The 21,471-nt window shown below is 47.5% G+C and overlaps 1 protein-coding gene across 2 annotated transcripts in view; it reads left to right on the top strand.

Moving 5' to 3' along the window:
- The window catches only part of NUP210 (nucleoporin 210), a 143,049-nt gene extending 134,425 nt beyond the window's left edge, over window positions 1-8,624 (top strand). The window contains exons 40-41 of one of the 2 annotated variants that reach the window (XR_013527513.1): window positions 3,953-4,079; window positions 8,545-8,624. Coding sequence is in view for 1 of the 2 variants with exons in the window: in XM_078351693.1 (XP_078207819.1) it covers window positions 3,953-4,026 (74 nt within the window). In the remaining variant the exon portion in view is untranslated. Of the gene's footprint in view, window positions 1-3,952; window positions 6,315-8,544 lie in introns of those variants that run through there. The other variant, XM_078351693.1, reaches the window with a different exon arrangement.
- Window positions 8,625-21,471: the final 12,847 nt, after the last annotated feature.

Below are 21,471 nucleotides of genomic sequence, written 5' to 3'. Positions count from 1 at the left end.
ATTGGCTAAACACTTAAACATTTTTAGATAAGGTGGGTGAGTGATGGAGGAGAAAAAAGGAGAGGAGAGGGTCGTCTACAGGGAACTAGAAAGCTAACATATTTCCGAATAAGGAAAGGAATGCAGACTGGGGCTGAGACATGTTCTGGCATCTTAGGGAAGGCCAATAGAGAAGGAAGAGATTGTTTGCAGTGCCAGTGACTGGGGGCAGGGAGGTGCAAGGGAATCAGAGAGTAAAGAATGAGGAGTCTAAGCAAGCTGTTTGAAGAGGAATCTGCTATACCTAACACATCCCCAGTCTCTTGGGGACCGTGACATACCTTCTCCAGGTGTTGTTTCTTAGCACTCCCCTCCATACACTAGACCAATGGAAGCAAATCAGTAATCAAGTCCAGGGCTCACAAATATGGATGCTGCCGGGCCAGGTAGACACACTTGATCCAGGGGGTCAGAAGTAGAGGTGCTGTTGACCTGGACTGCATGGCCTCACCTGCTTGGCTCCAGCTACTGTGGCCAGATGGGAACAAAGCCCCACTAGGGCCAATTCTGCTTTTCCAGACTCCCTAATCCAGCTTTCTTGGGATGAAACCTAATAAATAAACAATGGCAATAAAATTCAAGTTTTAAAAACTATAAAAAACAACCTACAGTGAGCCAAAAACACCTGTCCTTGGGCCACCAGTTTTGTGTGTGTGTTGCTGTTGTTGTTGCTGAGACAGAGTCTTGCTCTGTCACCCAGTGGCGTGGCACAATCTCAATCCACTGCAGGCTCAACCTCACGGGCTCAAGTGATCCTCTTGCCTTAGCCTCCCAAACTGCTGGGATTACAGGCAAGAGCCATAAAGCCCCACCTGGCTACCAATTTTCAATGTCTGAATTTCTTTCTACTTGGTAAAAGCCATCGTGCTGTCTCCTCTGGCCTGGCAGATATTGCAGTCGCTCCCATCACTCTTTCCTGCAGAAGCACAATTCCATCAGACTTCCTTACAACACAGGCTCCAGGTGGTCACCACCAATCAGCATGTGCAGGCAGAGCAGAGGAGACCACCGTTGCCTTAGTCTACTCCAAGCCGTTATTGCAGAGATGGAAGGACTGGCTTTAGCTCACTCATACTCAATGACGGTCTCAGCTTTTCCCTGGCAACTTGCCCAGGATGAACACAGAGGAAGAGAAAAGGGAATGGCTAGAGGAGGCTGTGCATGTTAGGTTTCTGTTTTTCCCCTCAATATCATGGGTTTGGAGCCGAAGCATCTTAAAATGGGAAAGAAGCAGGTGACAGTTGCAGTTCCGGCCACCTGTGTCCACTCCCCACAGGGTCCCTGGAGGCAGTGGGCAAGCAGATTGTATCCAGGGGAAGGCAGTTAAATGTGACAATGTAATCTTTTTGTTATGTTTTAAGGAACGACTGAAATGGCAGTTCCAGTCATTGGAACTGAATGCAGGAAGGGAATGGGGGCTCCAAAAATAAAGGAAAAACAATTTATTTTTTTGAGATGGAGTCTCGCTCTGTTGCCAGGCTGGCGTGCAGTAGCCTAATCTCAGCTCACTGCAACCCCTGCCTCCTGGGGGTTCCAGTGATTCTCCTGCCTCAGCCTCCTAAGTAGCTGACTACAGGCACGTGCTACCATGCCCAGCTAATTTTTGTATTTTTTAGTAGAGACAGGGTTTCACCATGTTGGCCAGGATGGTCTTGATCTCTTCACCTTGTGATCCACCTACCTCAGGCTCCCAAAGTGCTGAGATTACAGGCGTGAGCCACCGCACCTGACGATAAAGGAAAATTATTAAGGGCTGTTTCTTGGACACCTGAGCTGGAGACCGAGTCCTGTTGACTGCCAGGTGGATAATTTTGTCCCCAAGCCAGAAGAGTTGACTTGCCTTTATCGCCTCCTAGGGACGTTGGCATCTACTCCTCATGCCCTGCCTGCCCATGTATTTATTTCACTGCCCTTCATTAGCTCACGTTATATGCTGGCGGCGTCCTGGGGGTGGGCTGGGAAGGGGCAGCGCCCTGAGTCAGGCGGGACTTCTCTGGGTGGGGCAGCAAGGGAGATACCCCAGGCTCAGAGGACCTTCACAGGATGGAAGGTTCTGGAGCCTTGGAGAAGAGGCTGTGCCGGGTTGGTGGGATGGAGGAGGCTCTGGGAGGGGTGAAGTCGGAATGGGGCTGAAACAAGGGGTATTTGATAAGGTGGGGGGAGGGGCATTTGGCAGCAAGGTCAGAAACTTCTAGGCTCCTGAACATGTTCCAATAACAATTAGCCCTCATTGTTTCATTGATTGATTTAAGATAGTCTTGCTCTTGTTGCCCAAGCTGGAGTTTAGTGCAATCTCGGCTCACTGCAACCTCCGCCTCCTGGGTTCAAGCGATTCTCCTGTTTCAGCCTTCCAAGTAGCTGGGACTACAGGCGTATGCCACCCCATCCGGCTAATTTTTTGTATTTTTAGTAGAGACAGGGTTTCACCATGTTAGCCAGGATGGTCTTCATCTCTGATCTTGTGATCTGCCCACCTCAGCCTCCCAAAGTGCTGGGATTACAGGTGTGAACCACCACAACTGGGTATTTTTTTTTTTTTTTTTTTGAGATGGAGTCTTGCTGTTGTTGCCCAGGCTGGAGTGCAATGGTGCTATCTCAACTTACTGCAACCTCCACCTCCCAGGTGCAAGCAATTCTCTCCCTCAGCCTCCCAAGTAGCTGGGATTACAGGCACCTGCCACCACACCCAGCTAATTTTTGTATTTGTAGTACAGGCAAGGTTTCACCATGTTGGCGAGGCTGGTCTCGAACTCCTGACCTCAGGTAATCTGCCTGCCTAGGCCTCCCAAAGTGCTGGGATTATAGGTGTGAGCCACCGTGCCTGGCCAGCTCTCATTGTATTTCATCCTGTACAATGTTTAATAGTTTCTAGTTCCTATTAATGAAAGTATAACATTAAATAGGATGAAAAGTTACAGATATCAACTTAAAATGTTGGGGGTATAGTTTTGCTAAAATTCTTTAAGGGAACAAAAAAGAAGTCAGCCTTCTCCTATAGGCAGTGGGGAGGGGTGGATGGTGCCTGAGCAGAGGGGTGGCGTGTTTGGAGCTGGGCTAGGAAGTTTGTTTGAAGGGTAAGTGTTGGGGGGGGGTGCACTCTGCTCTGTGGCAGCTGACGGGATGACTGGCAGCTTGGGGCCCTGGATGGGTCTGTATTTGGGGAAAATGTTCATCCTTGCCTTGCCACTGCCTGTTTGTCATGTAACCCAGCTCCCTCTGCCACCCCAAGGGGCAGTAGGAACAGGCCCAGGCTTCTGCGTCTAGTCCTGACTGTCCTGCCAGGCTCTGCCTGCCTGGTTCCCATCCTTTGCCTGCTGAGAGTCCTAGCAAGGAGAGGACCCAATCCTCAGGCCCCAGCCTGCCCCATCAACCAAGCCCTCAGGGAGCAGATGTGCTGAGCTCCAGGGACTGCTCTGCCCTCGGCAGGAGGGAGGTGGGCCCTCAGAGCCCCTGCTGCGCCCGTGGGACAGGGGCCGTCCCCTCCCCAAAGCCCAGCCCAGCGTAACCAACAAATACTGCCTCTGGGATCTGAAAGACACTACCAACTTGTCGCTTCTCGCTGCCTGATTCAGGACATGTGAGAAAGGGACATAGAGAGCAAGTCTTGAGGAGATGCCCGAGAAAAAGCCATCCCCGAACTACGCCTGCCTCCCCACCCAGCAGTGCAGCCTTGTGCTGACAGCTCTCTGTCCACCCTTCATGATGCAGGGCCTCCTCCCATCCACCGTGCCCCGGGAAGCTTCTGGGCAGCATCCGGGTAGTCTCCTCTCCCTTGCCTGGCACCTCCACTGGGGACTGACAGATGGGCAGAGGCCTCGCCGCCTGTGCAACTGCTCTTCTGCCACTTCCCCTTCCCTCTTGTCCCCTTTCCTCGTGCTCTCTAACCACCTTCTCCTCCTTCTTCATGCAACAGTCTTCAGCCTCGCTGCTCACACTGGGTCCTCAGATCACAGCATCGGCACTCGGGGAGCTCACCGGAAAGGCTGATTCTCCGGCCCCAGACCTGCTGAATCAGAACCTGCATTTCAACAAGCCCCTAGGTGATTTCTGCCCACTTTTCTAATCACAGAGTAATGGGAGTTAATTAAAATAGAAAATACAGATAAGCAAGAAGAACAGAGGCATCACCTGCAGCCCCTTTGCTGATTGTGACTCCACTTCAGTGTGCTGCTCTTTTCTCCAGGACTCTTTTCCTATGTGTGCCCTGCCAATAAGTACAGGCCTGTATCCATTAGTCATTCATTCATCAGACGTTCATTCAACAAATAGTAAGCGCCTATTGTATTCCAGGCACTTTCCTAGATTCTGAGTTTCCACTGGGAAACAAAACAGAACAAAACAGATCTATTTCTACCTTACCGGAGTTTACAGTCAACTAGGGGGAAAAGATACACCAAGCTTCCCTCTAGAGGCAGACCATGGCTGCTGCGACACGTTCCTGGAAGAAGACCCATGTTATTGGGGATTTGACCTGGTCAGGGAGGGATCTCGCAGGGAAGTGATGACTGGGCTGGCATTTGAGAAGTGGTAGTTAGCCACGTGAGGATGGGCGGGTGGGGAAGAGCGTTCCAGGCACAGGTACAACTGTTCAAAGGTTCCAGACTGCGAGTGTGTGGCTATCGTGACTGATCAGCAGAGAGCAAGGGAAGCTGCAGCAGAGGTGTGATTTAGCATTGGTGGCCTCACCCATCCCCACTTAATGGGCACCCAGCTTGCTTCTAATGCATCAGTGTCATCAATAATGCTAAAATGCACGTCCGGGTGCAGACAGCTCTGCCCTCATCTGGTTATTTCCCTCGGACAACCTCCTAGACATGGTGTGCGTTTTCCTCTAGGTTGGTCTGGAGAGGCATTGAGCCAAAAGTCCTACATGGATTTTGTTCCTGCCAGCCCCTCTGGGAACCAGCCACCCCAATTCTCGTCTCTGTTCCAGTCCACACGAGAGGAGTCAACTCTGGTTGGTCAGGGACAGTCTGGGACAGGGACCAAAGTTATTCTGAGGACAGGAAAGATGAAAGAAGCTGAGGTTTCACACTGATGAGAAGATGGACCTTGCAATTCTGCATTCATCTCTGTGGTGCTGGGACTCTGGGAGACCTTCCACCCACTCCATGCTTCTGAGCTCATAGTGTGACAAAGCGCAGGCTTAGACCAGGGCCGGAGTGGGGCCAGTGCCGAGGAAGCTCAGAGAAGACCTCACTCCAGTGGAGAGGATATGGATGATCAGGGTGGGCTCCCTGAAAGTGGCATCCTGAGTCTTGCTCAGGCATCTTATAGGAGGAGTAAGAAGAAAACAGGGAAGGAGGTGCGTGGGACTAAAAAAAATCACCCATTGTTTATCTGCAAAGACGAGCAGGGTCAGGAGCTGTGCTTTGTGCTGGGCAGTGGTGGTGGTGGCATGAAGGGTGAGGCTGAGGTGAAGAGAGGGCTGAGGCTGCATGGCCAGGGCGGGCCTTCTGCAGGTCTGCTGAGTAAACACTGAAGTTACTAGAGGGCTGGACCAGTCCACTGCTTGATCTGCCGGGGCTGGAGCCAGAAGGCCTGCATTCCAATCGTGGCTTCACTTGTTATCAGCTGTGTGACTGTGAGCAAGCTGCCTGCTCTCTCTGTGTCTGTTTCTACACCTGGGAAATGGAAGCACCTCAATCGGTCGGGTTGGAAGATTAAATGAGTTAATTAAAGAAAAGCAGCCGGGCACGGTGGCTCACACCTGTAATCCCAGCACTTTGGGCGGCCAAGGTGGGCGGATCATGAGATCAACAGATGGAGACCATCCTGGCCAACATGGTAAAACCCCCATCTCTACTAAAAGTACAAAAATTAGCCGAGCATGGTGGTATGTGCCTGTAGTCCCAGCTACTTGGGAGGCTGAGGCAGGAGAATTGCTTGAACCCGGGAGGTAGAGGTTACAGTGAGCTGAGAAAAAAATATCCAACATCAGCTAGGCACAGTGGCTCACGCCTGTAATCCCAGCACTTTGGGAAGTGGAGGTGGGTGGATAACCTGAGGTCAGGAGTTCAAGACCAGCCTGGCTAGCATGGTGAAACCTTCTTCTAAACCTCTCTACTAAAAAAAAAAAAAAAAAAAAAAAAAAAAACCCAGAAATTAGCAGGGTGTGGTGGCAGTAATTAGTAAGCCCAGCTACGTGGGAGACTGAGGCAGGAGAATTGCTTGAACCTGGGAGGCAGAGGTTGCAGTGAGCCGAGATCACATCACTGCATTCCAGCCTGGGCAACAAGAGCGAGACTCCGTCTCAAAAAAAAAAAAAAAGAAATATCAAACATTGTGGGACACACATGCGTTGGGCACCGACTCTGTGCCCTGCCCTCTGCTGGACAGACTTGGCCTCTCTCACAGAGCTGACGTGTTTCTGAGGCGGTGCCAAGTGCTGTGAGAAAGGTAAGACAAGGCCATAGGAGGGAGTATGGTGGCACCCCCACTTCTGTTTGGTGCTCAGGGAAGATGGCTCTGCAGCAGTGACATCTGAAGTGAAACCTCAGTATCAAGGAATTGGGTTGGGGGCAGGGGTGGGGATTCCAGGCTGAAGGAATAGCACAAGCAAAGGCCCTGTGGTGGGAAAGTTATTGGGATTATGGGACAGCGTGGCCAGAGTAGGTTGCCAGATTGCCAATTACTCTGAAATTTCAGGTAAGCAATGACTGATTTTTTTTAAAGTGCAAATGTCCTGAAGTTGCATGGGACATACTTGTACTTAAAAAATATATATATGATTTGTTGTTTATCTGAAATTCCGGGGTAACTAGGTGCCCTGTATTTAATCTGGCAACCCTAGACTAGGGGAGACAGTCAGTTACAGGGCAAGGCCAGGCAGGGCCCTGGAGGCCTGGGGAGGTGGCTGGACTTAGTCTAAGGGTCTTGGTCAATAGGAGCTGAGTCCTCCAGCCTCCAGCCTGGTTCAGTGCCCCTGGGTTGGTGTTCTTTGCTTACTGGGGAAGTGTCTGTCAGGGATCTCAGGAGAAGCATTGCCCGCATTACAAAGAGCCCTCCAAAAGATGACTCATCCTAAGCAACAGGCAAGAGATTCGGGCTGCATCACACTCTCGGGAGGCAGAAACATCCCTTACATAAATGCAGGGGAAGGGGAGGGAATGGAGGTAGTAGAGAGGGATGTTAAAATTAGAATAACTGTGTTCTCTTAATTGGAAATGCAGCGGGTGCCGCATGAATCTGTAATGGGTTTCCTTGCAGACTTCTGGAAGCGGGAGGGCTGGGTCAGCCATGGGAATATTCATGAGGGGTGGGGAAGGGTCCCTGGGGATGCTGGCCTGCCTGCTTCCAGGAGGGGCATGGCCAGGGAGTCTGAATAGTGATCCCTGCTCTGCCACTGGGTAACTTCAGGCCTGCCCTGTCTTCTCTGGGCCTCAATTGCCCCATATGTGCAAACAAATACCCTGCCCTGGGGAAGATGGATAGAGAGATGTCCAGGACAGGACGCCCAGAGATGAGAGTCAGAGGCCAGGGAGGACTGAGCCGCCCTGGGCAGGGTCAGAGACCCTTCATGTGGGCTCTTCTGGCTTCACAGGCTCATTAGTGCTTGCTGAATGAATGAGGGCTCTTTGGCAAACCCCTTCTTTTTCGTGGGCAGAGCTATTTTAAGACCTCTGCTAGGTTCTAGTTTGGCATTTCCATACTGCTTCACATCAACGTATTACAAGGCACCCACATGCCTCATTAAATAAAATTTATGTATAACTACACAAGAGTGGAGTTGAGATGCAGTTGACTAGTTGACTAATGTTATATTCTGTGGGCATTTAATTAAACATTTATTCGTTTTGACATGTCAGTGTGGTTTTTTTTCCCTCTCTTCCTCACTCCCCATCCCAAATATGTTCACGGACCTCTGATCAGCTCCTTGCTAAGATACTGTGCCCAAGGGTCTAAGGGAGGAGGCCTTGCCTTTGGCCTCAGTCTTCCCATCTGTAAAAGGGTCAGGTTGCACGAGGTGACCCTGCAGGGCTCTTCCATCTCTGGCTTTATAAATGGCACCTTCAGTGCCTGCTCCAGGGAGCAGAGGCCCTGCTGGTGGGGTGGGTGGACAGGTGGGGAGCAAGACAAGCCCAGGGCTATGGTTTGAATGTATGTGTCCCTCCAAAATTTACATGTTGGATCTGAGAACCTGAGGCAGTGGTATTAAGAGGCTGGGTCTTTGGGAGGTGATTGGGACATGCAGGCTCTGCCCTCACAAATAAGGCTCTGCCCTTATATAAAAGAGGCTTCAGAGAGCTGTCTGGGCCCATTTTGGTGGCTCACGCCTATAATCCCAGCACTTTTGGAAACAGGCTGATTGCTTGAACCCAGGAGTTTGAGACCAGACTGGGCTAAGTGGTGAAACCTCATCACTAACAACAACAAAAAAAACCATAGCTGGACATGGTGACGTGTGCCTGTAGTTCCAGATACTTGGGAAGTTGAGGTGGGAGGATGGCTGGAACCCAGGAGGTGGAGGTTGCAGTGAGCTGTGTGTGTGCTACTCCTTTCCAGCCTGAGCAACAGAGACCCTGTCTCAAAAAAAGAAAGGAAGGAAGAAAGAAAGAAAGAAAGAAAGAAAGAAAGAAAGAAAGAAAGAAAGAAAGAAGAAAGAAAGAAAGAAAGAAAACCAACAACAAAAAACAGAGAGCTGCCTGGCCCCTTCATCTCTTCTTCTGTGTGAGGGCAGAGCAACACCACGTCATTTTCGAAGCAGGGAGCAGCCCCCACCAGACACCCAAGCCTGACAGGACTTTGATCTTAAGACTTCCCAGCCTCCAGGACTGTGAGTAATAAATTTCTGTTCTTTGTAAATTACCCAGTCTGAGGTGCTTTGTTACAGCAGCAGCAGGAATGGACTAAGACATCCCGGTTTCCTGCAGAGACAGAGGCCTCAACTGATAGCCAGGCAGAGGAGGGGGTGTCCCATCCAGGGAAGCAGAACTGCCAGCCTGCCCACGTGGCGGGCTGTGAGCGACCTCATGGAGGATCCAGAGCCTGACGGCTGCCGAGGGAGCAAACCTCCCAATGGGGGCTGGGGGAGATGCAGAGGTGTCCCCTCCTTCAGGGTTTGATGGTGATAACACCTCTAACACCACAGGGGAGGACATGCGTTGGGGATTTCCATGTTGCTTTACTCGGCTTCTCGGCTTCCAACATCCCTCAGCAGTACAAATTTTGATCCCCATTTTACAGATGGATAGGCAGGGACATGGGGTGGGGAGGTTAGGACCAGCCTTTGGGGCCCCAGGACACCTGAGACAAAGTCCTTGAGACTAGGAGATGTGCACAGAAGCACATGAAGCAACACGGAGTGACAGAGAGAAGGGTCCATCCTTTTTCATTTCTCTTGCAATCCTTCTGATTATACAAAGCAGAGCGAGACTCCGTCTCAAAAAAGGTAAAAGTAGAAGGTCTCAGGTATGTGCTGATAAGTGTTTAACACCTCTCTAGTGCTTGCAAATCTCCCTTTTTTGGAGGTGGAGAGGACAGAGTCTCACTCTGTTGATCGTGCAGTGGCACGATCTCAGCTCACTGCAACCTCCGCCTCCCGAGTTCAAGCAATTCTCCTGCCTCAGCCTCCTGATTAGCTGGGATTACAGGTGCGAGCTGCCATGCCTAGCTAATTTTTGTATTTTTAGTAGAGACAGGGTTTTATCATTTTGGCCAGGCTGGTCTTGAACGCTTGACCTCAAGTGATCTGCTCACCTGGGCCTCCCAAAATTCTGGGATTACAGGTGTGAGCCACCACCACACCTGGCCCAGATCTCCCTTTTTGACAGAAGAAGAGCAGTCTTCGAACTTACAGTTTGAAATGACAACAGTTTCTAACCAAAAACATGTCTTCACCCCATTCATTTTGTGAGTTACCTTCAATTTATGGCAAGTGACATAAAGTTGCTTTATGGACTAAGTATATTTTGGTAAGGAAACTTTTCAAATGAAAGATATTTTGTCAGTTGGGCCCAGGGATGTGTGCCTGCAGTCCTAGCTACTCAGAAGGCTGAGATGGGAGGATCACTTTGAGCCCATGAGTTTACACCCAGCCAGCTTGGCTAACAGAGCAAGACCCTATCTCTAAAAAAAAAAAAGAAAAAAAAATGTTGTTAGCAAAAGAAAATAAAGAAAAAATAACAAAAAAAATTGTTAGCAAAAAAAAAAAAAAAAGAAAAAACATGGGTTTAAGATTGTACTCTGCTGTGGCAGAACTCATGACATCAGTATTTGAATAACTACATTTGGGATTATGTTGGAGAGGTCTGCCATTAACAAGCTGTGTGTCTTTACACAGACCATCTTCTTTGGATCTCAGTTTCCTCATTTGTAATAAAGGATAGCCCAGATAGCTTCAGCTAATAATCTCACTCTGATGACTCCTTTTTCTGGTCCCTTTTCTCTATTTTATTTATTTATTTATTTATTTTTTATAAAGACAGGGTTTCACCATGTTGTTAAGCTGGTCTTGAACTCCTGACCTCAGGTGATCCGCCCGCCTTGGCCTCCAAAGTGCTTGGATTATAGGCATGAGCCACCATGCCCGACCCCTTTTCTCTTTAAGGGGAGTTCAGAGTCTCTTATAAAGGTCCAGCTGAGAGTAGGCTGAAGATATTTATACAGGGCTGAGTCCGGATACTGCGCTCTATGTACACGTGCTCCAGAACTTGGCCCTGGGGACAAGAGACAATGCAAGGGTCTGTAATCCTCTGAGAGGGGTGTGCAGCTGTCCTAGGGTCTCCAGCAACTTGTAGCCGGTTTCCTCCTCCTGCAGTGTGTTTCAACTCAGGAATGAGCATCCTTCCTGATTTGCAGAAAGGAGGTGATGGACAAGTGGCTGCAACCACCAGCCCACCCTATCTTGAGTGACCACAGGGTGCTCCTCAGTGACCCAGATCTTTAGCTCTGAGGATTTAAGGCTAGGAGCATCAGGGCAGGAAAGGTAATGAGGAGTGCATAGAAGGTGGCAGGCAGGAACTCCAACACCAAGGAGCTCTTGTGATGCTTTGCCTTACTTATCAACATATAGAAGCTGGGCTTCATAAAGAGCCTTTCTGAGAGTCTCTGCCTCTTAATAGGTAAGTGGAAAACATTAACGCTTATTGTAGTTGTTGATCTGTTGGGACTTATTTAGCCATCTTCCTTTATATGTTCAGTTAATTATGATTTCATTTTCTTTCACTTTTAAATTGATTGAACTGTCTTGGTTCTATTTTGTTTTTCCTCTAGTGGTTTGGAAATTATACCTTCTATCTATATTTTTCTAGTGGTTACTTTTACATTTTAACATGCAGATGTATAGTTTTCTAATCATGTTTATTGTTTAACATGTCTGCATTCCAACTTGATCTTTGTGGATTCTGATAAATCTCAGAGCCAGGGGTCAGGCAGGAGTGACAACACATGCACCTGCCATGTGCCAGGCACTTTCCATGTGTTTCCATAGGTGATCTTATTTCATCCTCAGAGCCACCTGGCAACGTGGGGCGGGGGGAGGGGCAGGGGATGTTAAATTGCCTGTCCACAGACGACGACTGGGAAGCTGGGATGGACAACGAGAGCTGCCCGGGGCTCATCAGCACATTGGCAGCCATGCACTGTTCCTAGTCTTGGCCTCTTTCCGGCAGCCCATCCCTCCCATGCCTGACACTCCCTCAGTGAAGAGGCAGATAAGCAGAAAGAGTGGAGACAAGAAAGGAAGTTGAAGATGAGCGCGTGCGGGGGAAGGGGAGAGTCCTCCATTGCCATCTGGCCTCCGTTCTCTGCCAGTGTGTGTTCTGGGTGCTTGCAAGCCTTAGGAAGCCCTGCATGGGCTACTTTCCTGCCTCAGGCTTAGGGGAAGAACACCTTTACTGATTCAGTTCTGAGTGAGGAATGCAGGGGCCACCCCAGCCTGGTAATATTATTACAGGCTTCTCAATCATGCATTCTGCATTCCGTTCATTCATTCATTCATTTGCCAGATGTTTCCTGGGCTTTTCTTGGTGGCAGGGTATGGGAGCTGAGAGTGTAGGGATTAATCAGACAGGGTCCCTGCTCTCAGAATCCAGGTTGAAATAAGAGGGAGACAAGCATAGAGAGTATCACACCCACGATCATCATTCCCTTTCAGTTTATCATTATGGTTACATTTTGAAAAGGTGATATGTGGGGCTGGGTTTGGTGGCTCACACCTGTAATCCCAGCACTTTGGGAGGCTGAGGTGGGCATATCACGAGGTCAAGAGATTGAGACCATCCTGGCCAACATGGTGAAACCCCAACTCTACTAAAAATAGAAAAATTAGCTGGGCATGGTGGTGCACACCCTCAGATCACACCACTGCACTCCAGCCTGGTGACAGAGTGAGACTTTGTCTCAAAATTAAAAAAAAAAAAAAGAAAGAAAGAACGAAAGAAAAGAAAAGACACATGGAAAACAGTACCTGAACTTTATGAAAGGTTATAGACTCAGTCTCCTTCCGACCTCAGGCTACTGTGATTTTGTGAAAAGGTGAAATATACATGAGGAGGTATAAAAAGCCTGGAGCTACCCACTTAACATTACCTGGGGTGTGTCTTGGAACTAGCGTGTATGTATCCAGGCTCATGATGCTGCACATTGCCTCAAACTTCTGCACTCCTAGGGACATCCCACAGCCACCATCCTGGGCCAGGCTTTTGTCATGTTATCCTGAGGGTCACCCTCATCAGCCCACAGAGAGCCTCTCCAACCTCACGTGAGGCTGCAGAGGCTCTGCAAAAGGGGCTTTCCAGGATTCTACTGAGAATGTGAGTGAGCATATCTGTGAATACATTCTTAAAATTGGAACTCCTGGGTCAAACTGTGTGTGCATTTGAAATCCACCTCAAGATTCTCCAGTTGCTCTGTGAGGAGGTTGTGCCATTTGTCACCCAGCAAAGTCTGAGAGTTATTTTTATTTTCCCATATCCCCATCAAACTGGTGAAGACCCTCTTTTAAAAACAGCGGGGTGGGTCAGGTATGGTGGCTCATGCCTGTAATTCCAGCACTTTAGGAGGCCTAGGCAGGCGGATCACCTGAAGTTTGGGAGTTCGAGACCAGCCTGAGCAACATAGAATCCCTGACCCTGTGACTGTGTGCAGCTCTCCAGAAAGAAGCTTCTAAGACAAAGTAGGACACAGCATGCAGCTCCTCACATCTCTTGCCTGAGCCACTATATGGTGGCTCACACCTATAATCTCAGCATTTTGGGAGGCCAAGAGTTTGGGACCAGCCTGGCCAACATGGCGAGACCCCATCTCTACTAAAAATACAAAAATTAGCCAGGTGCGGTGGCGGAGACCTGTAATCCCAGTTACTCAGGAGGCTGAGGCAGGAGAATAGCTTGAACCCAGAAGACAGAGGTTACAGTGAGCCAAGATCGCACCACTGAACTCCAGCCTGGGTGACAAGAATGAGACTCCATCTCAAAAAAAAAAGAATTAAAATAACCCCAGTCTTTGCCTTTTCCCACACATAAGATAACGTCTGACAGGGTTGGTGTTTATGCCTCTGTGATTGTAATCTCTAAACACATCCACTCCCACACTGAAACCTAGGTGTGACTCTGCTGTAACTTTTGAACACATTGAATGTGGATTTGTATGCATTAACCCTCTACCACCTGTATATAAGCCATGGGCTGAAACGCTGTGTAGGAACACCCTGATGGAGCCTCTTTAAAGGGCTGCTCCCAGCTATAGGCCTCAGTCTACAGCCCTCAGTAAGGCTTCTACATAAAACTGACTTTATTTCTTTGACAACTTGATCTTTTCTTTAGTTGACAATCGTGGCAACCACAAAGGGACTCAGACTAGACTGCCCATGGTTATCAGGAACGTTGTGCACACAGCACCTGGTATCAGCACAGGGCCTGTGAGCATCTCTGCTTTCACCACGGTTGCAGAAGGATGAGTCTCTTCTGAGTCTCAGACCTCCGACTTAGTTGACAGTCCTGAGGTTTTTTTTCCAATTCATTGCTCTCACTTCTTGATGTGAGGTGAGGTCTTCCTCGAGAGTTTTCATTCCTCCAGAAGGGGAATTCTCCTAGTTCAAAGGTATTAGGCAGGAGCAGATAGGCGAGGCTGTGTCACTGGCTGGGCTGTGCCACTGCTTCCTTTTCAGTTTGCCTCCAAAAACAAGGCTCGGCTGGACAGACACTATTACAAATCTCTGAGGGTTTGGCCTCTGTCAACTCTGAAGACAAGGGACACTCGATCCTTCAGCCAGATTCTGATTTGGCATCTTCAGGTGACTGGAAATCTGTAGAAGTGTTGGAGGTACCATCTCTGTGATGTGTAGCAGTCCCACAGGAAATTCCTTGTCACAAGTAATAAACAGCTCATCTGGAGAGGCACACAGGAGGTTTAGTCACCCAGTGCTCTGAGCCCCCACGATTGCTTTAGGCAACCCACGAGAGAAACCGAGACACGTAGACAGCCATTGGCAGAGCTCAGAATAGCACATTTTCTTTTGGTTTGAGACAGAGTCTTGCTTGGGTGCCCAGGCTGGTATGCAGTAGTTTAAGCGATTCTCTTGCCTCAGCCTCCCAAGTAGCAGGGATTACAGGTGCCCACCACCATGCCAGACTGATTTTTTTGTGTGTGTATTTTTAGTAGAGATGGGATTTCACCATGTTGGCCAGGCTGGTTTTGAACTCCTAACCTCAAGCAATCTACCCACCTTAGCCTCCAAAAGTGCTGGGATTACAGGTATGAGCCACCACCCCCAGTCAAGACAGCACATTTTCTTTTGAGAAGAGTCTCACTCTATCTCCCAGGCTGGAGTGCAGAGGCACAATCTCAGCTCACTGTGGCCTCCACCTCCTGGGCTCAAGCAGTCTCCCTCCTCAGCCTCCTGAGTAGCTAGGACTACAGGTGCACACCACCATGCTTAGCTGTTATTTATTTATTTTTTGTAGAGATGGGATCTCACTATATTACCCAGGCTGGTTTTGAACTCCTGGGCTCAAGTGATCTTCCTGCTTCAGCCTCCCAAAGTGTTGGGATTACAGGCATGAGCCACAGTGGCCAGCCAAAGCAGCACATCTGACCCACTGCATTTCTCACTAGCATTTCTGCTTTGCTGGGCTCTCACAGTGGAAAATAAATCATCCCAAACTGAAACAACCGGGGCATTGAAAAGCCAACCTCCAGTCAGTACTCCAGCAGGCTTTGTGTGTAACATATGCAGAGCTTACACTGGCAAGTGTCTCCCTGAATGGGAGGACTTTACTAAAGGAGATTTAAATTAAAATGGCCAAAAGTGGGATTTTGCAGCGTGTCCCTGGAACCCCCCACAAATATACCTCTCATCTTGTGCAGATATTAAATGATTTAAATTGTTTGGTAAGTTGTATGGAAGGCATTGTCAAATGATAAATGATACTAGATCTTTCAATTATATTTATGGGTATGTTATTGATATAAATGTTCCAAAAGTCATATAAATTCATAAAAATCTCACGTTATCAGTAATAATTTTATTGTTATATTAAATCATTTATATTTGTGTGGATATGTTGTTAATAGAAATATTCCAAAAATCATATAACTTTTATAAACATCAGGCCGGGTGAGGTAGCTCACGTCTGTAATCCCGCACATTGGGAGGCTGAGACAGGCGGATCACCTGAGGTCAGAAGTTCGAGACCATCCTGGCCAACATGGTGAAACCCTGTCTCTCCTAAAAATGCAGAAATTAGCTGGGCATGGTGGGACCTGCCTGTAATCCCAGCTACTCGGGAGGCTGAGGCAGGAGTATTGCTTGAATCATGAAGTTGGAGGTTGCAGTGAACTGAGATTATGCCACTGCACTCCAGCCTGGTGACAGAGAGAGACTCCATCTCAAAAAAAATATTATAAACATCTGATGGTCCTGATAAGACATTATCAGTCATAATTCTGGTTGTTATCTTAAAATGCTGCATGAAATAGAAATAACTAAATTTCCTTGCCGATTAAAAACTTTCATCAGATTTTAACCATGGCTATTCTAAGTTTTCTTATCCACAGTTATTATTATAAATTATTCTCTAAAAACATTTGCAGGCTGAGTGCAGTCTTGCAGGCTGAGTGCAGTCTCATGCCTATAATTCCAACACTTTGGGAGGCTGAGGTTGGAGGACTACGTAAGCCCAGAAATTCAAGACCAGCCTGGGTACCACAGTGAGACCTAGTGTCTAAAAAAATTTAAAATTTATCCAGGTGTGATGGTGTGGGCCTGTAGTCTTAGCTACTGAGGAGGCTCAGGTGGGAGGATAGCTTGAGCCCAGGAGGTTGAGCCTGCAGTGAGCTGTGATGATGGTGCCACTGCACTCCAACCTGGGTGGCAGAGTGAGATCCTGTCTCAAAAACAAAAACAAAAACATTTTCAATCAGCTCTAGTCCAAAATTGCTTTTCATGAAAAGACTATAATAAATATGGGCACCAAAAGGGGAAAATATTACAATTGATTTTAAAAAAACTATACAAATGTATGTTCCAGTTTTGTGAAATGGTTATCATGGGTTTTTCAATCTGTAACTCATTTTAATGCTATTAAATATATATTGCTATGTATATTCTGCAGTATCCTTGTAATAGTCCTGTTGAGGTACTGTGTTAGGTACAGAAAAAGGCAATGTCACAAAGAACAACAACAAAACCCCCAGCTCATGCTAGTTAAAAGTAGATGCAATCTGAAGTGTGTTCTTTGCAAAATAGGCAAGTATGCATGCTGAGCCTGATAAAACTACCACCGAAGCTTCCCGCCTTTCCAGGCAAGAGTCTTCCTGGCTACATAGGACAATCGGTATTTGTCTTGTAAATGCAGCTGATAGTTGATTTATGAGCAAAAGAGGGAACTTGTGAGACAAAGTAACCACCATAAGAAGCCATGTTTGCTCATTTTGGCTTGTCAGCATAAAGTGTAGCTCTCCAGAAAGACGTTTTGAAGACAAAGCAGGATAGATCACAAGGCTCCCACGTCTCTGACCCAAGTGACTATTTTTTAGAAGTGAAATGTTCCCAGTCCTTGCCTTTCCCACACATTAAGATAATGTCTGCTGAATTTAGTGCTTGTGCCTCGAGTGCTTATGCCTCTGTAATCTATAAAGACATGCACTCCTACACCCAAACCTAGGTGTGACTCTGCTGTAATGTAACTTCTGAACAAGTTGAATGTGGATTTGAGCACACGGACTCTCCACCGCCTGTATACAAGCTGTGGGCTGAAACGCTGTGCAGGAATGGCCTGATGGAGCCTCTCTAAAGGGCTACTCCCGGCTACAGGCCTCAGTCTATAGTCCTCAGGAAGGCTTCTACATAAAACTGACTTTAATTCTCTAAAAGCTTGATCTTTTCTTCAGTCAACAGAGGGTAAGGGTTCCATGGCCCAGTGCCCTCCAGGAGTTGGTAAACATGACCACATAAGCACCCAACTTGATCAACAGCAGAGGGCATCCGATGGCAGCCAGGTGGGACAGCCACAGCAGGGAGGTGGGTTCCTGCTGCCGCTTCCAAGGAGCCAGGAAGACTGGGTGTCCTGAGGGTGCACCCTTTCCCTTGCCCTCCATCTTCCTGGCTTCAAACCAGGCTACAGGGAGGGGACAGCTGCAGGAGGTGACAGTGTCACTTATGGAGCCCCTGTTGTGTGCCTGGCTGGCCTCTTGACTTGCTTTAGTCAACAAAACAGGGCAGAGGAGTCATTGAGCTGGGTCTGTGCCTCAGAAAGCCTCCACACCCCACTGTGGCAATGCAAGGAAGGGTGGACTGTGTGGGTGCTAGGACGGTTCCGAGTCTTCAGCATCAGGGCTGGCAGGCCTGTGGGAAGCAGAGGTGGGAAACTCAGGTGCTCCTGTAAGACGGGTGAAGGAAAGGCCTCAGGGGAGGTGGCCACCATTCACCTGGAGACAACTGCAGCCAATGGGACCTGTCCAAGAGATCCCCAAGGCTAGATTCTTTGTATGAAATCTCCTGCCCTTAAAATGGTGGCAGCGGATACTCATCATGTTAAACTCATCATGTTAAACGTCACAGCTCACTTTCTGTCTTGTGCTGGGATGGCAGCTGCCCCATTTGCAACCTTCGTCCTGGGCTCAAGTTCAGTTAATGGGTCTTAGAGCCATGTTTCCACTGTGCCTGTGGCACTGATTCACACATTTATTCCTTCGAAAGGACCCACTGATCTGTGATCTCTCTGGGCTAGGTCCTTGGCTGGAGGTTGCAGTCTTGGTGAGAGGCTGGCAAGACTTCCTGGACAGGTGTGTCTAGGGCTCTGACCTAGTACAGGGCTCCTGTGGCAGGGGGCTTCATGCTGAGTGTGGGGAAGCCAATCACCTACCCTCACTGCACCCTATCGCCCTACTCCAGAGTAAGCCCTCACAGGAACGCTGGAAGAAGAATGACCAATGTTCTTACTTTAAGCCAGTCTAGTTGGTATGCAGTGGTATCTCAGTGTGGTTTTTTCCTGTTAACTGTTCTACTGAGATATATAGTAAATGTGCCAAATGACACCATTTTAAAGTGTGCAACCCAGTGACCTTTAGAGCATTCAGAGTAAGTGCAACCATCACCACAATCAATTTCAGACCATTTTCATTACCTCATAAGGAATCTTCACCCTCCACTCCCGCCCCTAAGTTCTGGCAACCGCTAATCTACTTTCTGCCTCTATAGAGGGGCCGTGCTGCACATTTCACTGAAAAGGAACCATACAATGTGTGGTCCTTTGTGACTGGCTTCTTGCACTTAGCATGGTGTTTCCAAGAGTCATAATGTTTTTCCATTCTCTTGGGTATATACCTAGGAGTGGAATTGCTGGATCATGTGGTTTAAATGTTTACCTGTTTGAGGAACTGTCAGGCAATTTTCCAAAGCAGCTGCACCATTTTACATTCCCAACAGCTGTGTATGAGAACGCCAGTTTTCCTGCCTCCTCACCGACACCTGTTAGTGCCAGTAGTTTTTATTCCAGCCAACCTAGTGGGTTGCACCTGGTGGGTGTAAGTGGTTAAGTGGTGTGTCAAGCTTTTGATTTGCATTTCTCCAATGGCTAATAATAATGTTGAGAATCTTTCCTTGTGCTTATGATATACTCTTTGTGGTAATGTCTATTCAGATCCTTTCCCATTGTTAAATTTTTTATTATTGAGTTGTCAAATTTCCTTATTATCTAGATACATGTCTCTAATCGACATGTGAACAGCAAACGTTTTCTCTTCTGTAGGTTTTCTCTCTTCTGTCTCTTTCTTGATTGAAGTCCTTCAAAGCACAGAAGCTTTCAATGTTGATGTCTCCCAGTTTATCTCCTTTTCCTTTGTTGCTTTGCTGTTGGTGTCTTCTCTAAATCTCTGGGGTTTTAATTTGCATTTCCCTAATGACTGATGATGTTGAGCTTCTTTGAATGCATTTATTTGGCACTGATATATCTTTGGTGAAATGTCTCTGTAAAACATTTGTCCATTTATAATTGGGTGTTTTTTCTTGTTTTTATTGAGTTGTAAAATTCTTTATATATTCTACACACAAGTCCTCTGCTGGATATCAAGTTTGCAAGTATTTCCTCCCAGACTATGACTTACCTTTTTATTTTCTTAACAGTGTCTTTTGAAGACCAAGTTTTTTACTGTAGTGAAGTCCAATTTGCTGATTTTTTTCTTCACTTAGAGTTCATACTTTTGCTGTCACATTTAAGAAATATTTGCCAAATTCAAGGCCATTAAGAGCTTTTCTAGAAGTTGTACCTATTTAGTTTTTACATGGGGTCTGTGATCTAGCCCCAGTTAATTTTGCAGATACTCTGAAATGGAGGCAGAGGTTCATTCTTTGGATATTATCCCAGCAATTGTCCCAGCAACACTCATTGAAAGACTATCCTTTCTTCAATTGAGCTGCCTTGGCATCTTTGTCAAAAATTGATTGACCACCTATGTGAGGGTGTACTTCTAGATTTTATTCTAGTCTGTCAATTTATGTGTTTCTCTTGACACTGGTACTCATTGTTTTGATTACTCTTGCTTTATAATAAGTGTTGAAATCCAGTAGTGTAAGTCCTTCTGCTTTGCTTTGCTTTGCTTTGCTTTTTAGTGATGTGAATGGGACAGTTTGGATGACACTCCCTGTGCACTGTATCTCAGGGCTCTGCCCATTGAATATCAGAACATCGCCAGTCATTTTGATGACCAAAAACATTCCCCATGGGATTTTCAAATGTTCTGGTCAGGGACAATACCCTCTGAAGAGAATCTCTTCTTTAAAGGAACAAGAATCAGAATGGTAACAGTAGCACTAGGTGATGGAGGAGAATGGAGCAAACTCTTCCATGTTCTGAGGAAACTGATTTTTAACCTGGAATTCTATACCCAGCCAAACTACCAATCAAGTCTGAGGGCAAAGAAAATACTTTCAGACATACAAGGACTCAGAGACCTACCCACAGGCTGTGTCTGGCAGAATTGCCTGAGGATATACTCTGCAAAGTAGAAAGTGAATCCAAGAAAGAGAATACACAGGATCCAAGAAACAGTGGACCCAATCCAGAAGTGTAATGCCAAGAAATCCCCAATAATAGCTATGTAGTGGACCCAGGAAGTAGCCAGCCCAAATTATAGTAGTGAGTCAGAGAGTGCTCAGGGGAAGATTTTTAAGGAAAAACATGAATTTCTTATAAAAAAGATAATATTAAAAAGATTGATGATCTTACTGAGAAGCTGGATGTGAATAACAGGAAAATTAACAAGTAATCATACATAGTATACTTCTGCTTTCTCTGTTTCCTCCTCCATATTTTTGTAACCTTTATTTTTTCAGAATGCACACTCACATCTTCCTTTCTGCAGTTGAATTTAAATTACTTGGCCTCGAATTTACCACATTGGAAATGCCGGTGATCAGTTTTTCAGGTGGTAGAATGTATCTGTATACAAAGCAGGGAGAACTTAACTAGAGTTACAGACCAGCATGCACATCCTATAAACCCTAACAAGGTCAGAGGAGTGGTATGAAGACGGGAGAAGGGGAGGAGAGTGTCCTGGGTCACCTCCCAGGGAAACATTCTGAGAGGGAAGTTTGTGCACAGGAGGTGTCCTGGGAAGAGCTCAGGGGCCAACACCAGTGAGGGAGAGAAGAGGCATGATTGGCAGAGGGAGAGGCTGGGCCATAGTGTGAATCCTACAGAGGCTCAGCTTATCCCATGGGACCTCTGGAGCTAGGATGACCCTGCAGAGTTGCCCAAATTGAGGCAAGGGGGCTGGACTGTTTTCCTCCTGCACGGACCAGTCACTATGGGGAGCTGCCCTGGGAAGGGGAACGTAATCTTGCAGATTCCGTCAGCGCAGGGCAATTTCCTGAGACGGACTTTGGTGTGACCTGGTGCGAGGCGAGAGCCTCACCCTGAAGGGGGAACCTGGGCAGTGACCAGAGCATCCAAGACACAGTGCTCCTAGGACTCTACAGGCTCTGATTCT

The sequence above is a fragment of the Callithrix jacchus genome, chromosome 15 (assembly GCF_049354715.1).
Source record: "Callithrix jacchus isolate 240 chromosome 15, calJac240_pri, whole genome shotgun sequence".
NCBI classification, from domain to species: Eukaryota; Metazoa; Chordata; class Mammalia; order Primates; family Cebidae; genus Callithrix; species Callithrix jacchus.
This window is presented reverse-complemented; position numbering and strand designations above follow the sequence as displayed.